Source organism: Bos javanicus, chromosome 12, assembly GCF_032452875.1.
Source record: "Bos javanicus breed banteng chromosome 12, ARS-OSU_banteng_1.0, whole genome shotgun sequence".
Lineage (NCBI taxonomy): Eukaryota > Metazoa > Chordata > Mammalia > Artiodactyla > Bovidae > Bos > Bos javanicus.
Window position 1 is genome coordinate 12067110 of NC_083879.1, and position 16405 is coordinate 12083514.

General features: G+C 38.1%; 1 protein-coding gene across 8 annotated transcripts in view; it reads right to left on the reverse strand.

Moving 5' to 3' along the window:
* VWA8 (von Willebrand factor A domain containing 8) overlaps nt 1–16405 on the reverse strand; it is a 401675-nt gene that overhangs the window by 274067 nt on the left and 111203 nt on the right. For all 8 annotated transcript variants that reach the window (XR_009739842.1, XM_061434477.1, XM_061434479.1 and 5 more), the window contains exons 15-17: nt 9416–9584; nt 6764–6841; nt 2507–2622 (exon numbers count right to left, since the gene is read on the reverse strand). Coding sequence is in view for 7 of the 8 variants with exons in the window: in XM_061434477.1 (XP_061290461.1) it covers nt 2507–2622; nt 6764–6841; nt 9416–9584 (363 nt within the window). In the remaining variant the exon portion in view is untranslated. The remainder of the gene's footprint in view (nt 1–2506; nt 2623–6763; nt 6842–9415; nt 9585–16405) is intronic.

Below are 16405 nucleotides of genomic sequence, written 5' to 3' on the forward strand. Positions count from 1 at the left end.
TATTATTATTTTGAATGGTATTATTTTTTTAAAAATTCGACTTCTTTATTGATTTTTACTGGAATATATGGATAGGAATATCACTGACTTGGGTGTATAAGTAATATCACTATATTCCAACTGTTCTAAAATGTAGTTTACATGAAGCTTCTCTTGAATTTTTTTATGTAGCTAATCATATAACTTTTAGCCAGTCTAAAAGTACAAGAGACAACATTCTCGTTTAGTTCCTAACTCCATAAAGCAATATATCCTAAGAATGTTTGCTATAAAATTTTAGGGCCTACCCTTTACCAGATTAAGAACTCCTCTTTGACTCATGGTTAGCTAAGCATATTGTTTGTTTACTTCTGCTTTGGTTTGTTTTCAAGTTTGGCTGCTGAGTTCTATCAAATCCTTTTTAATGATTTATTAAAATGAAAATTTTTCTCAGTAATATGTTAATATGTAATGTGTTCATAGGCTTTCCCTTGTGGCTCAGACAGTAAAGAGTCTGCCTGCAGCACAGGAGACCCGGGTTCGATCTCTGAGTCGGGAATATCTCCTGGAGAAGGAAATGGCAACTGACTCCAGTATTCTTGCCTGAAAATCCCATGGACGGAGAGGCTGGCAGGCTACAGTCCATGGGGTTGCAAAGAGTCAGACTTGACTGAGTGACTTTACTCTTACTCACTCATGCTAATATGGTAAATTTAAAAAAAGAATATTGAAATTTCTTCACATTCTTGAGGTAACTCCAGGTTGTTCATAATTTATTTATATGGATAAATTATATATAATATATATCTACACTTGGTTTGTTAACATTTCATTTAGGATTTCTGTACACATTCCATGAATGTGATTTATAATTTTCCTTTCACATATTATTCTTGTCTGGTTTAGGTATCATGATTATACTAGACTCAAAGTGAACTGGTATGTTTTCACTGTCTACTCACTAGAATGGCCTCTAAAATGCTTTGTATATGATTATTTCATTCATTCCAAAGTATTACTTTCCCTTAGGCTTTGAAACTCTTTGTGTTACTTAGCATTAACTATTTACTTCTATTAAGTATAACTTAGTTCTGACTAAGAAAACACTGGCTAGATAATAAATCTATCTTTCTGTATGTATTTTCTTCAGCTCATGACCCTAAAAAATAGGCAATTGAAGCATTTTTTTTCTAATTTTCATTTAGAAGTTGAATTGTCTACTTAAGAGAATCAACTTTATTATTTCTCATGATTATTAGTTATTCAAAGAATTACTCCAAAGCACTGGAAACAAGCCTCACTTTAGCCTCATTTCACCACAGAACAAACTGAAGTTGCAACACAAGGAAGTTACTTTGACTACAAGAAAATTGTCCACTAAGCTGAAAATGTATAGAAGGCAGTTAACAGATTTTCCTAAGCTGAATACAGTTTCTCTTTTAATTCCTCTAATGTAAAAGGAATGAATGGACAACAGTTAAAATCACCAGAAAAATAATTAAAAGATCACGTGAAAAGAGTCTAAAAGAAATCTTCAGGTTGATTGGATGGTGTTATTAATCTTTTCTAACTACTCTTTTAAACATGATTCTGTAAGGAAATTCTATGTCAGTGTTTAAAATAATTTCCAAACAAGTATAAAAAACAGTAGTAGTAGAAAAAATAGTAGACTGAAAAGATGCTAGTTTTTTCATACTTGGGCAACAGGACATGTCATACCACCCTGCATGGAAAGCTCCAGTGCAAGTTTAGGAAGTGCCATGTGTAATGCTTAAGACCTCTCTCTCATTAGACAATGAATCAGCATTCAAATGCCAAACCTACTTTTCCTTATTCACTGCTGTCCAATTTGAGTACTTAGCTTTATCACGTATAAAAATCTCTTTCTTATTATGCCTAAGTAAAGGTCCATCCAGTCAACGCTATGGTTTTTCCAGTGGTCATGTATGGATGTGAGAGTTGGACTGTTAAGAAAGCTGAGCACCGAAGAATTGATGCTTTTCAACTGTGGTGTTGGAGAAGACTCTTGAGAGTCCCTTGGACTGCAAGGAGATCCAACCAGTACATTCTAAAGGAAATCACTCCTGGGTATTCACTGGAAGGACTGATGCTGAAGCTGAAACTCCAGTACTTTGGCCACCTCATGTGAAGAGTTGACTCACTGGAAAATACCCTGATGCTGGGAGGGATTAGGGGCAGGAGGAGAAGAGGACAACAGAGGATGAGACGGCTGGATGGCATCACTGACTCGATGGACGTTGAGTCTGAGTGAACTCCGGGAGTTGGTGATGGACAGGGAGGCCTGGTGTGCTGCAATTCATGGGGTCGCAAAGAGTCGGACACGACTGAGCAACTGAACTGAACTGAACTGAAGATAATAAGGGGAACACTGCATACAAGGCTGAAAAAGCTACATGTTCAGACTGATAACTTTTTCCAGACCTGAGCACAGACTATCAAACTTCTGTGTATTATTTTAGCAAAGACCCAGAAAGTTGGATTCAGTGAGAAAGGAGAATATGGTTACCTGGAAAGACAGGCTTTGGTGACAGCATTGTGAAGGTTCTCATTAGGGTACTGTGACAGCCGACGAGAAATCCTCAACAGCTGTCTGGTAGAAAGGGACGCCGCCAGTGACTGCGCCTACCAAAAGACAAAAACAGGCTGGTGAAGAGTTCTGTTTCAACTTGCGGAAAGTGCCTTTGGATGGGTATCACAGCAGAATTCATTATTCCTGAATGACAAGGCCAAACTTAACTATGTACTTACTGTTAATGAATTACAAACAAACAAAAACCAATTTACACTTAAAACATCCTTAAAGACAGCTTTTAAAAAAAAAATCCATGAAAAGTATTTATTAATTAAATTCAATTAAAGTGCTGTGTATACATGTGTTTTTTGTTTTTTCTTTTTTTCTAAGGCGGGGAAGGAGGTTAGATAGAGGAAAGATGTTACATTGTACAGATTGAACCTGGTTAAGGATAGCCCTTATGTACAACTAACTGAGGCTTCCCCAATGGCTCAGTGGGTAAGGTATCTGCCTGTAAAGCAGGAGACACAGTAGAAGGGGGATTGATCTCTAGGTCTGAAAGATCCCCTGGAGGAGGAAATTACAACCTACTCCAGTTTTCTTGCCTGAAAAGTCCCACAGCAGAGGAACCTGGCTGGCTACAGTTCATGAGGTCACAAAGAGTCAGACAGGACTAAGTGAATGAACACACACACATTCATTTCCACTCCCACCCTGATTATACAAAGCGAAACTGTTAAGATAGCCAGAAAATGCTCTGAGCTTTAAGTAATTATCTGGCTTCTGAAATAGAGAAAAGGAGTTGTGGACAGTTTAGGCTGCTGATCACAGAGGTGTCAACCAGTTATCACCTGGGTGGCAGCTTACAGTTGGGAAACCCTCTCTTACACTGTTAGAATAATTTTACTTTATATTCTTATTCTTCCCCAAATCCCATTAAGAGAGCTGCTAGTAAAGAGCTCAGGACATCATTAAGTACCAATAAACATTTGTGGACTTGAATTTGAAATTATCTTAGCAGACAGCATAATGCATTGCATAATACAATGTTTATAAGCTTTTTATAAGCTTTGGAGTCAGACAAATCAGTCTTCCATTTATTAGCTATGTGATTTTTGGCAAGTTACTTAATCTCTTCAGGCCCCAATTTCCTCATCTTTAAAATGACAATAAGAAAGCCCTCACTTTTAAGTGTTATGAGTATGAGGATTAAATTAGAAAATTATTCTAAAGCACTTAGCAGAGGTCAGACACTTATGGGTGTTCAACAAACAGCAGCAATTATTATTCAAAGTCAGCCTCCTCAAAATGAAAAAAAAAATCTAATAGGGAACGGAATCTACACGTTAGTAGAAATCTAATGCATCAAATTGTTACTGGCCTCGTTCCTAACATAGATCAGCAGCATTAGAAGATAGTAGTTTTAAATCAAGAGGAGAACTTTTAAAGAAACTGGTCCTCTGGGATGGGAGAGGGGCAGAAGAGGCCAGGGTGAAATGTCACTGAGTCTGACCAGGGCAGTTAAGTGGCCCTGAGCCCCTGAGGAAAGGGAAAGGGGACTCTATCAAATTAACCAAGGATCCAGAACGGATGGTGGGAGGATGCTAAAACTACACTACACATTTGTTCCTTTTAACACTTTGCTTAAGGTCATCTCTGCACCTCCCAAGGAAGCAAAAAAAGAATTTATTGCTCCTTCCTCGTGTATTTCACAGCTCCATGAGATGCAGGTCTGCTGTTATTAGCTTTATATTTCAGCTACAACTTGGATTAAACACTCCTTTGGGGACTAGGTTAGGAGCATGACCACTTTTTATGACATACCCTTTTTTCTATTAAAAAACACATTCTAAGTTTCAGGGACTTCATAAGCAAAACATTTGGTTCAGACTTGTTCAACAAATTTGCATTCTAGACACAGAGACAATATTTAAATATAAAAAAGCATAACGTGCAATTCAAAATAGCATATAATTTAATGCAAAAATAAGTGGAGCACTTGACAACTGCTATAGGGGCTTAAAAATGTTCAAGTGGGTAGGAGAAATGCTATGAACAAAGGGAGGAAAGCAACAAGAACAGAAATACATGCAGAATGTAAGGAAAGCAACCCAGCTTTACTAGAGGGTCCTGCTGGAAAGTTTACTCCCAAATATCAAAGATCCATGAATTACGCTTAAGGAGTTGGTATTTCTTCTAAAGGCAACAGGACTGTGCTATGTGCAAAGCAGTAACATGGTTTTAGAAAGACTAACCTGGCAGTAGTAGGCAAAGTAGTTGAAGGACAAAGAACTGAGGCAGGAATCAGAAAGGCACTTCAATTACTTACTATGAAGAGATAAAGTCCTACAGTAAGGTTACTTGCAAGAAGAAGGAAGTTGTTGTTCAGCCGCTAAGTCGTGTCCGACTTTTTTGGTGACCCCATAGACTGTAGCCCATGAGGCTACTCTGTTCATGGGATTTTCCAGGCAAGAATACTGGAGTGGGTTGCCATTTCCTCCTCCAGGGGATCTGACCGACCCAGGGATGGAATCCATGTCTCCTGCATTGGCAGGAGGATTCTTTCCCACTGAGCCACCTGGGAAGCCCAATAAGAAAGCAGAGAAGGGATTAAACAAATGTTTCAAAGGACTTGGCAACGGATGGATATGAAACAGTAGGAAGAATTAAGGATAAGATTGTTTTAGCTAGTATGACTGAAAGTGTCAGAAGTTAAATATGACCTAGCAATTCCCACTCAATACTTGAGACTGTGAAAAACTCCGATTTTAATCATGGAAAATGTTTGACAAATGACTCCAACCAGAGGATTCTATGACAAGAGTCCCATTAAACCACATGGTAACTTTCCAGGTTAAAATATTCTAGTCTAATTCCAAACATGATACTGAATTTGGGCTTCGTATTTCATTCCAGTGATCAAGAAGGACTTCTCATGAGTTTGAAAAATACTGAGTCAGTTAATAATACCAAAATGCTTTACAATAATATCCAGTATTAAATCAGAAAGAAGCTTTAGGTTGAGCCACTTAAGTGTTGAATAAAGGGTTTGGCTGTTTCTGCTCTCACATTATTGCCAACGAAAAATTGAGAATCTAATTTAAAAACCCTAATACACTTAACATTTATCATATCAAACTTCTAACTGCAGTTTTAGGTAAGGATATGAGCATACTGAAGAGCATACCTCAAGGGTTTTTTGGATTAACATGATTAAAATAGCAATTCAGCTTAGAAATATTAGAGGTTTAAGATAAAAAATTATTTAAAAATAAATTCTTTTTTTCCTCTTAAAGAATTATTTTTTATGAAAATGTAATGTTCTCTGGGAGAGAAAACTCTAGGGACAACATATTAATTAATAATTAATTAATTTATTCATGTATTCATCAAACATTTGTTAACTTTTCTACTATGTGCCAGGCACCAGGATGGGAGATAGTTGGTACAAAAAAGATACTTTGACCCTCCTTTGTCTCCCTGAAAGCAGGAACCGCCCATGAAAAAATACCCTCCCTGTACCAGGAGGCTAGAAGGCATCCTTAGCACCAGAAACAGGGAATTTAGGGCTGAGAGGGTTATATTAACAAACCTTGTTTCTTTTTCACAAAATTACCACTCCAAGCCCAAATGTCTTTGTATTGTCAATTCTTCACAATTTTATTGTTTCTTTGTTTAAAAGGTATAAACACTGCCTGCTTTGGTCACTTCTTTAAGTCTCAGATTTTTATGGGGCTCCTGCATCTACAAAATTAAATCTGTTGTTTTGCTCTTGTTAAACAGTCTCATGTCAATTTAATTCTTAGGCCACCGAAAGAACTTAAAGAGAAAGAAGGGAAAAGTTTTCTCCCCTATACCATCCCAAACATAAACAGAATCAGAAACAGAGAATCAACAAGGAAAGAGAAGTTAGAAGCTAGAGATAAAGTTGTTGGCATCCACACAGAGGTGATACTTGAAGCCGTAAGAATACATGAGATTGCTCAGCAGAGGAGAGAGCGGAGTAGAGCCAAAGCTCCAGGAACACCCAGGTACTCCTCTAGAGCTAAAACTTGTTTTCTGTGACACCAGCCAGGAGAAGCTGGAAGAAATGTTAAAATCACTGAAACAGTAACATACACATAGGAGAAAGCATAGCAGAAGGGATAAAAATATCAGCTTAAAAAATAGATTTTAAAGCACTGAACTCTAAGAACATAAAGCAGCAGCCTGTCAACAAGAGAAAATTCCATGGAGAAAACCCAGACTTACTGTTGGATCTTGTGTCTCTCTGAGTTTGTGTGTAAATGACAACAATTTGTCCAAAGCTTCCGGAGGCATATCTGGGACCTATTTTATGAGAGGATTAAGGAAAGAAAGAATAAATTGGGATATATGATCAAGCAACCAGAAATTATGGCTACTTATCAAACAATATTAAAATTATGTTTTTATAAAGTCTCTGATTATAGGTATCATGCTTAACCTGTGGATAAATTTGCTTATTCATCTTCTCAGGAAACACTTTTGCCTCTGCTTTCTCTTTAAGAATCAGATCAAGAAGATGTGGCACATATATACAATCAAATGCTACTCAGCCATAAAAAAGAATAAAATAATGCCATTTGCAGCAACATGTATGCAACCAGAGAGTACCACACTAAGTGGAGTGAAGTCAGAAAGAGAAAGACAAATACCATATGATATCATTTATATGGGGAATCTAAAATATGACACAAACAAACCTATCTATAAAAATAGAAACAGAATCACATACATAGAGGATAGACTGGAGCGGGGAGGAGGGAAAGGGAGGAGGGGTGGGGAAGGTGGGGAAGGGGTGAACTGGGAGTTCAGGATCAGCAAATGCAAGCTGGTATGTATAGAATGGGTAAACAGCAAGTCCTACTGCACAGCCCAGAAAACTGTATTCAACAGCCTGTGACAAACCGGAATAAAAAAGAGTATGAAAAAGAACGTACATAATACGTATAACGGAGTCACTTTTTCTGTACAACAGTGATTAATACAACATTGTAAGTCAACTATACGTCAACTTAAAAAAAAAAAAGAATCAGGTAAAACCAGGCCATTCTTCATTTACAATTCTTTCACAATGATAAAACTGAAAGGAACCTCTAACCAATTAAAAACTGGCATATAGTACACCCATAAGAAACTTCTCATATATCACATCCATCTCTGTTAGCTTCAACTCTAATTCAGGCATTTTTCTTACGAAACCAAACTCCTTCATTTAGCAGCAACCTTACACCTATGTCTACTAAGAGACTTAATATATCCTTGTATAAAGGGAAGATGCTCAAATTGTCCATTTTTTCAAGGACTTTACAACCTGTAATAAACCATAATGGAAAAGAACATGAAAAAGAATGTATACATACATATATATATATGCATATACACACACATATGCATTTCTGAATCACTTTGCTGTATAGCAGAAACTAACACAACATTGTAAATCAACTGTATTTCAGTAAAATAAATACGAAAAAAATCCCCACATACCTGAGGGGCATGATCTACTTATCAATGAAATGTAAAGAACAGTTGCCTGGAAACATACATTGACTGCTTTTAAGTACACTGAGTTTATTATGTATTTGAATTGATAATAAGAAAATTTTACTTAATAATAAAATTAAAATTTTAACTTAAAAAGAGTAGAAGGAGATGTTAGAACAATGATTGGTATAACATGACAATTTCAGAAACAAAATGTTCATGGTTTCTCTGGGCATTTAGGTAATTGGAATTTTCAAAATTCAAAGCTCTATACCATATGTACTCAATCATTCTTTAAATCAACCCTGTGATGTAGTAAGTAGTATCATCCCCATCATCAAACGAAGAAAATATGGTTGAGTAATCTACCCAAGATCCAGCAGCTAATAAGTAGTGGATCTGACATTTAAAAGCAAGTTTTTTGACTTTAAAGTCTACACCCTTATCCATAACCATGCTCATAAAACCTAAAATTAGATAATTCATTCTAATATTTCAAAGGGGATGAGTGCAGTTATTAGTGATCTAGAATAGTACTGTCTAGCAGAACATTCTACAATGATGGAAATATTCTTTATGCTATTGGCGTGCCATGGCCATTTGAAATAAAACTGAGAAACTGAATTTTTAAATTTGCTTTAATGTGGCTAGTGCTACTACACTGAGCAGTGAAGTCCCAGAATTCCAAAGGTGCTAAACACACTGCATGGTTAAGGCAGATGCCACAATAAGAGATTACAAACCCTACAAGCCACTAGACAGCTAACCAGTTAAGTACACGCTATATTACAATCCCAAGGGGGCCAGAAATACCTAGGATTCTCTACAAAACCTATGGAACTAAAATATATTTGGCCTCCTCTTGTAGTTGGAGAAGGAAATGGCAACCTACTCTAATATTCCTGCCTGGGAAATCCCACGGACAGAGGAGCCTCGTGGGCTTCAGTCAACAGGCTCATTGAAAGTTGGACACGACTTAGCGGCTAAACCACCACCACCACCCCTTTTAGTAGGGGCTTTAAATAGTCACCTTTGGCTGAATCTAAAAGGAAAAAGAATCCCCAAACTGGCTCCACAGGAGGAAAATGGAGAGACAGCCCAAATGCCTGGTTCTTAAGGTGTGGTCCCAGACCAACAGCATCAGCATCACCTGAGTACTTCAGACATGTAAATTCTAATTTCCATCCCAGAATCACTGGCTCGGCAATCTGTAAGTTAACAAGCCCTCCAGATGATCCTGAAAAGTGTTGACATCTGAGAACCATTTTATAAGGAAATTTGGAAATAAACAGTGAGAAAAAGCCAAAAATATCCAACTCTGCTCAAGCAGGTGTCAAAAATGCCTTAAAAAGAGAGTAACTGAAGGCAACAGGCTTGTGCTGGCCTCACTCTTACCATTTCCTTAATCACTTGGATTTCTTCACTTTTGACAAGTGGTTTCATGTAATGGAAAAAGAACATGGTTAAGAATTCTGGCCCGAGCCACTGCTGTGTCGTGCTTCCAATAACAGGAGGTTCTGCCAAGGCGATGATTCTGAAGGAGGGGTGAACAGGAAAAATCGATCTAAAAGGGAAAAAAAAGCTTTTTAAGCATAACCTTTTGTGTCAGAAATTAGGTCACAGTAGCTAAAGCCTAGGCAATAATAAGACTATGGTACAGATAAAGCTATTACCCAAAGAACAAGCTCTGGAAAAACAAAGGTCAGGACATTCTAAAAACCTAAGATTAAAACAAAAGAATTACCAAAGGTTAATATGTGATGTACCATGTCAACTGATGAAACTCCATCACTGGCATGATTCGCTGTTTTGGAAAACATGAATCCATGTTTTTGGATATGTTGTTATACCTACAATAAATTTACATAGTCCCTTGAAGAAAAAAGTGAAGGTGAAAGTCACTCAGTCGTGTTCGACTCTTCATGACCCCATGGAAGATACAGTCCATGAAATTCTCCAGACCAGAATACTGGAGTGGGTAGCCTTTCCCTTCTCCAGGGGATCTTCCCAACCCAGGGATTGAACCCAGGTCTCCTGCATTGCAGGCAGATTCGTTACTAGCTGAACCACAAGGGAAGCCCAGTAGTCCCTTGAAACATAACCCCAAACAGTTCATATTCATTACATAGGTCCCCTGTCTTTGTTCAAAATCTCCTGTCTTGCAAGGAACTTCTATGTCAGTCATAGAAAGACCAAGAAACACTACTCAGGATGAAGAGACTTTTTACAATGCAGAAAATTTAAGTAGCATAGGGGATCAGATTAAAATTTAAATTTGGATTGGCAATAAGAATACTTAGGTCTTTAAAAGGTGGAGAAAAGTGAACTTCCATGTAATTCACTCTTTTGTCATTTAATAGGAAACAATGTGATTTTTACAGTGATCTCTTTGATAAGTCCCTGTTAGGGAATCTGAAGATGTAAATATAAGATAAGATTTCCCATGGTTTATGAAATGAACTTGAGTAGTTTTAGAAGAAGGAGCTAGAAACCCTTTATCATGATCTAATCATGAGTAATATCAGTTCTTATCAATTCTCAAAACTGTAGTGCAAACAGACCTTTTGCGGGTTATATCATCCTTGCTGAGAAAGGAGAAATGAAACTCAAACACCCGCCAAGATCTTCAGAAAAATAAAAATAAAGGGACCTAAATGGCATTTCTTCATTGCCACCAACTATTATGATAGAACTCAGGAGTTCTGTGGTTGGGCAGCGAGAATATCAGGAGATAAGAAGTGTGTAGAGAGAATCAGATAAATACTCGGAAGATTAAATATCAGAAAAAGTCCCCCCAATACAACAGGAAGCTTCACTGAGTCCCTGACAGTATGATTTAGAATTTTAGAGGGCCACAGCATCATTTGTAAGCCAGGGAAAAGCAGTTTATAGGAATGGTCATATGAAACATCTGGGTGAGTTCATAAAAGCTACTAAATACCATTTCATTTCGCTAGGTAGGGTCAGGGGGAGAGACTTATTTATAGATATTCAAGCATAGCATGGCGATGATCTGTCCAAAGGAGTTGTACTAGAAAGAGAAAAGGATAACAACACAGATAATGACTTGAGAGTCCTAAGGATGGCACGATCACTCAGGATTGCTAGAAACTACAGTCACACAACAAAACCTGGACAGAGAAAATTCTATGATCTGAAAAGAGAAGATTATTCCATTTTCCACTTCTGTTAAGTGGTTTGCCATAATCCAGAAAGTCTGCCTCAGGGCCCAGCAACAGATGTCAGATTCATCTTTGATCCTCTTCTCTCCTAGCTGGGACAAAAGAAGGTGGGAGAGACAGAGCCTGCTTATTTGTGCTTTGCTCAGAATTAAAGCTGCAGATGTAGTTTTCCACTCACTTTAGTGAGGGACACTAAAGTAGGGAAATAACAAAACCAAAATCCAACAAGCAAGGGGAATTTCAATTGCCATCCTTAAACCAACAGGCAAAGAAGCAAGTGCCCCAGGTACACTGTAGATTCAGGCCTAGGAGTACAACTAACATGAAAGCAAGCAGGCTGGTTTTAACTTAAACATGAAGATGGTCACTGCTTATGAGGTACACTGTGGCTTGCTTTTTGGTATGGACTCCAGCAGACTGGCTTCCCCGGTGGTGCTAGTGGTAAACAACCTGCCTGCTGACACAGGAGACATAACAAACGCAGGTTCTGTCCCTGGGTTGGGAAGATCCCCTGCAGGAGGAAACAGCAACAACCCACTCCAGTAATCCTGCCGAGAAACTTCCATGGACAGAGAAGCCTGGTGGGCTACAGACCATGGGGTCACAGAGTCTGACACAGCTGAGCATGCGCACACATACATATATGTACACACACACACACACACACACACACACACACACACTCTAGCAGGGTACCCAAGTGAGCGGGCCAAACTTAAAGGGGGCAGTTTCTGATGATAGCTGATGTGTCAGGAAAATAAGTATTAATATAAGCTGACTATAAAAACAGCCAACTGCTAAATAACAGGAAGAGAAGGACCTGTTTGCTTGTTAAGTTCTCCACAAAGGCTTCCTTACATATAAACAGGTCATATGGAAAGTTGTTTTCTGATGATGTTACATTCTCTGAGTCTGAAAGTTAGAGAGCAGAGCACGCCTGAGGACGGGCCATGTACTTCCAGATGTGATATGACATGCATGCGTGTGTGCTAAGTCTCTTCAGTCATGACCAACTCTGTGCGATCCTGTGGACGGTAGCCCACCAGGCTCCTCTGTCCATGGAATTCTCAGGCAAGAAGACTGGAGTGGATTTCCATGCCCTTCTATAGGGAATGTTCAAACCCAGGGATCAAACCCACATCTCTTACGTCTCCTGAATTGCGAGTGGATTCTTTACCGCTAGTGTTACGTGGGAAGCCCCGTGATCTGACATACTGGTGGGTAACAGAAAGGCTGAAGAAGTAATAAATAATTGAGAATTAGGAAACATGCACTATGAAAATTTTAAATCAAGGTTATCTTCAATTTTACTAGAATTTAACAACAAATAACAATTGAAACTAAAGATATGGATTAACTTCAGATAAATAGATATCATTTCATAAAGATTAAAAAACTTTAAAGCACAAAGATCTTTTACAAAGGCTTAAAATATTGGGGCCAATGTTTGTTTGGGGGCATAAGTAAAAGTTTTTAGAAAGTAAAATACTTTCCAATGCTTCTCAACAATAAAAAGGAAATTAATTATTGGTATACAACAACAGGGAATATCTCAAAATAATTATGCTGAGAGGCCAGACCCAAAGAACACATACTGTGCAAATACATTTATATAAAGCTCTAGAAAAACGCATATAGAAAATTTTCTATAAAGAAAGCTGAGCGCCGAAGAATTGATGCTTTTCAACTGTGGTGTTGGAGAAGACTCTTGAGAATCCCTTGGACTGCAAGGAGCTCCAACCAGTCCATCCTAAAGGAAATCAGTCCTGAATATTCATTGGAAGGACTGAGACTGAAGCTGAAACTCCAATACTTTGGCCACCTGATGCAAAGAGCTGACTCACTGGAAAAGATCCTGATGCTGGGAAAGATTGAAGGCAGGAGGAGAAGGGGACGACAGAGGATGAGGTGGTTGGATGGCATCACCAACTCAACGGACATGAGTCTGAGTAAACTCTAGGAGTTGGTGATGGACAGGGAGGCCTGCCATCCATGGGGTCACAAAGAGTCAGACACAACGGAGCAACTGAACTGAACTGAGAAAATGCACGTTATATAGACTAACAGAGAGCAGTTTCCTGGGGTGAGAGAGGGTGGTGAGAAGGATTAAAAAGGGGTCAGACAGCACTTTGGAGATCATGGAGGTATTTACTATCGTGATTGTGGTGACAGTTTCATAGGTGTATAAAATGTAAAAAATTATCAAACTGTACACTGTAAATATATATTTGTATATTTGAATTACAAAGCTATTAATAAAACCAAAACTTCAATAAGTTTCTATCTTCTGACAGAAATTATATGCTACATTTCTGTCAAATGTGTATGTTAAAGAACTTGAAACAATAACATAGAAGGTTTTTATAAAGATATTAATCATGAACTGAAAAAGGATTTTGTAACTGGCCTTTCACACTGTAATACTAATGTTCCAACTCAGAACCTGGAGGTTATGCAAGTCTGTACACAGTCCACATTTCTCCTGCTTTGCAATGTAGCAAAGAAAATTCCTACTTCATCTTTATCCCACACAATGTCTAATGTGACAGATAAGTAAATAGTTAAATAGATAAATGTATTGCTGTTGTTAATAACCACCACTGCAAGAAACTTTTTGAAGACCTTTGTTGGCAAGGACAAAACAAAGATAAGTGATAAGTAAGAATAATGGTTTTTCATTAAGAGCAGAGCAGCTAGTCTAAATCTGGTCTTGAATGAGTTTTTGAGAGAAGGTGCATTCTTGTATCAAATATGTGATACATTTGTGTATAAGAAGACAAAAGTAATACATACAATAATAAGTAATATGGCTTCCCTGGTGGTTCAATGGTAAAGAATTCACCTGCAATGCAGGAGGCTGCCTGCAATGCATTGGATCCCTGGGTCGGGAAGATCCCCTGGAGAAAGAAGTGGTAACCCACTACAGTATTCTTGCCTGGGAAACCCCATGGACAGAGAAGCCTGGCAGGTTACAGTCCATGGGGTGCAAAGAGTTGGACACAACTTCATGACTAAACCACCACTGCACAGACCCTTCATAAGCACAGAGTTTAGAACTTTTACTTGACCATAAAAATGTTTAGGATTATTTTTCAAAATCAGAATTTGCTTATGGCACTTTGTTTTGAGAACCAAACACAGAGACTTGGGCATAAAATCCTGGATCTAACTTGAATTTTGTTAAAAATGTACACAGACTAATTTTCCAGAAAAGAGATCCTGAGGTTTCTAGGGGAAGTGGGAGAGAATGCTCAATCCTAACTACCTTCAAACGTGAGTAAGAGTAAAATCTAACAGATTGAGGATTGTGCCCAATGTCCACTTACAGTCCATAAGTAATTAATAGAAACTGGAAGATTATCAACTCTCTTCAATGTTTAATCATAATCAATAAAAAAATATTCAATAAAAATACAAAAACATTAGAGCATGTATAATTACAACTGAGACTAGGCCTCTAATCTTTATTGCTTTCCTGGGATAACCAGAAGCCTATTTTTGGTAAAATAAACTATTGGTAATTCACAGAGGTTCTCACCCACCCTCATCTAGGCTCTGACCAGCAGCAGGAAGGGACACATTTAGAAGCCTGTAGTATTTGTACTCCTCCTTTCCCCAAAGAAATTTTTCTCATCAAAGGAAATAGTTCTATTTTGGTCCTTACTTCCTGTAGGAAATGCTGGCATGGTGTCTGGTGAGCACGGCCATCACGTTATTTCTAACCCCAATGTCCACAGGATTCCAGGTGTCCTGCACTAGAAGGGACGGCTCTAGCATTTATTTAGCTATTTCTAAAGGAACTTTAGCTATGTCATTAGCTGCAAAGAATACCTGCAGAGCACTACAGAAACGATTGAGGTATATGGTGAAATTAGAACACAAAGAAGGTCAGCAGAGGAGTCGAATATAATTGTACCGAAACTGGGTTTCATATGATGAAGTTGAAAGGCTTGGTAGCTCACTGCTAGTAGCTGATAATTATGAGGCTCTATGTTATCAGACTTGTCATTAAGAGCAAAGTAGTCTTAATTAGTAGGTTCATAAAAGGAAACATTGCTAGCTCAGAAAGTCATCGAAAACTGGATGAATAGAATCACTTTACCTTGAGTTTTCTAGAAGTTGTTCTGGGTTAAGATTTATTTGTGATTCCAAAACATTTACCAAGTGTTCTACTATGTATCAGATACTGTGACATTTGAAACAAAGGATGAAGTATAGGGCATTAGAGGGTCCGGACTACATTACAGTCCTCGATTCCAGTTTTTTCCTAAGACCCAAGTGCATCCTCTCCCTTTCCTTTGAACACCAAACTCCTTTTTGTGACAATTTAAGGTTGTTCTTTTGTTGCTGTTACTTGTAACTGAAGGATTCCTGCAGAACACAAATATGAAAATTGTTCCTGTCTGAAAGCCAAAATGTATCTAAATTTACCAAACTGGGTCTAGAAGCAAAGTAGCCTAAATCTGACTTCCTTTCACTCTACCTTTGATCATTTTCTCTATCTCAAATGCCCCACAAGGAAACAAAGTATTAATAGCTGAGTTTATTTAAAGATGAAGAGAAATAATAATCACTTTGCTGCACTTCAGTTCCATGCTTAGGTATGAATGAAAGAATAGAAGATTTGAGCCATGAGTTTCTAATTTATAGTTCAGATGCTAATGCCAAGAGCGACATACAAGTAACATGACAACGGGTCACATTACTTACAAGAACCACTCATGAAACAAATTAATTTTTTCACAGGACACAAATTTCCCACTTTTCATGCTATGCTATTTCCTTTCGGTGGAGCTGCCCACACTCAACCAAATGAAAACATCCTGGACAGATACAGTCAAGTGGCTGAAAGGAAGAATCTAATCTACTATAACCCTAAAGGACAACATATTTATTCTAAGAAAATAGTGTGTTTCTCCGGTTAAAAAAAAGGAGGAACACTGAAAAGGAAAGGAACCAGGCTGTCAGCTGGCAGAAATACTTTGGATGGAGAGGAGAATTCATTTTGAGACAACTCGCCTCTGAAAAGTTAATAAAGTCCTGATAAATTGATAGAATGTAAGAGAAAGAAAGAGAAGTTCAGCCCAGGAGGCTCAACACCTAACTGATGATATATACAGAAGAGACACCAGCGGAAACAGGAGCGTGAGTGGAGAGGGGTGATGTGTACGCTGTGCGTATGGAGAGCAACACGTCCAAATCA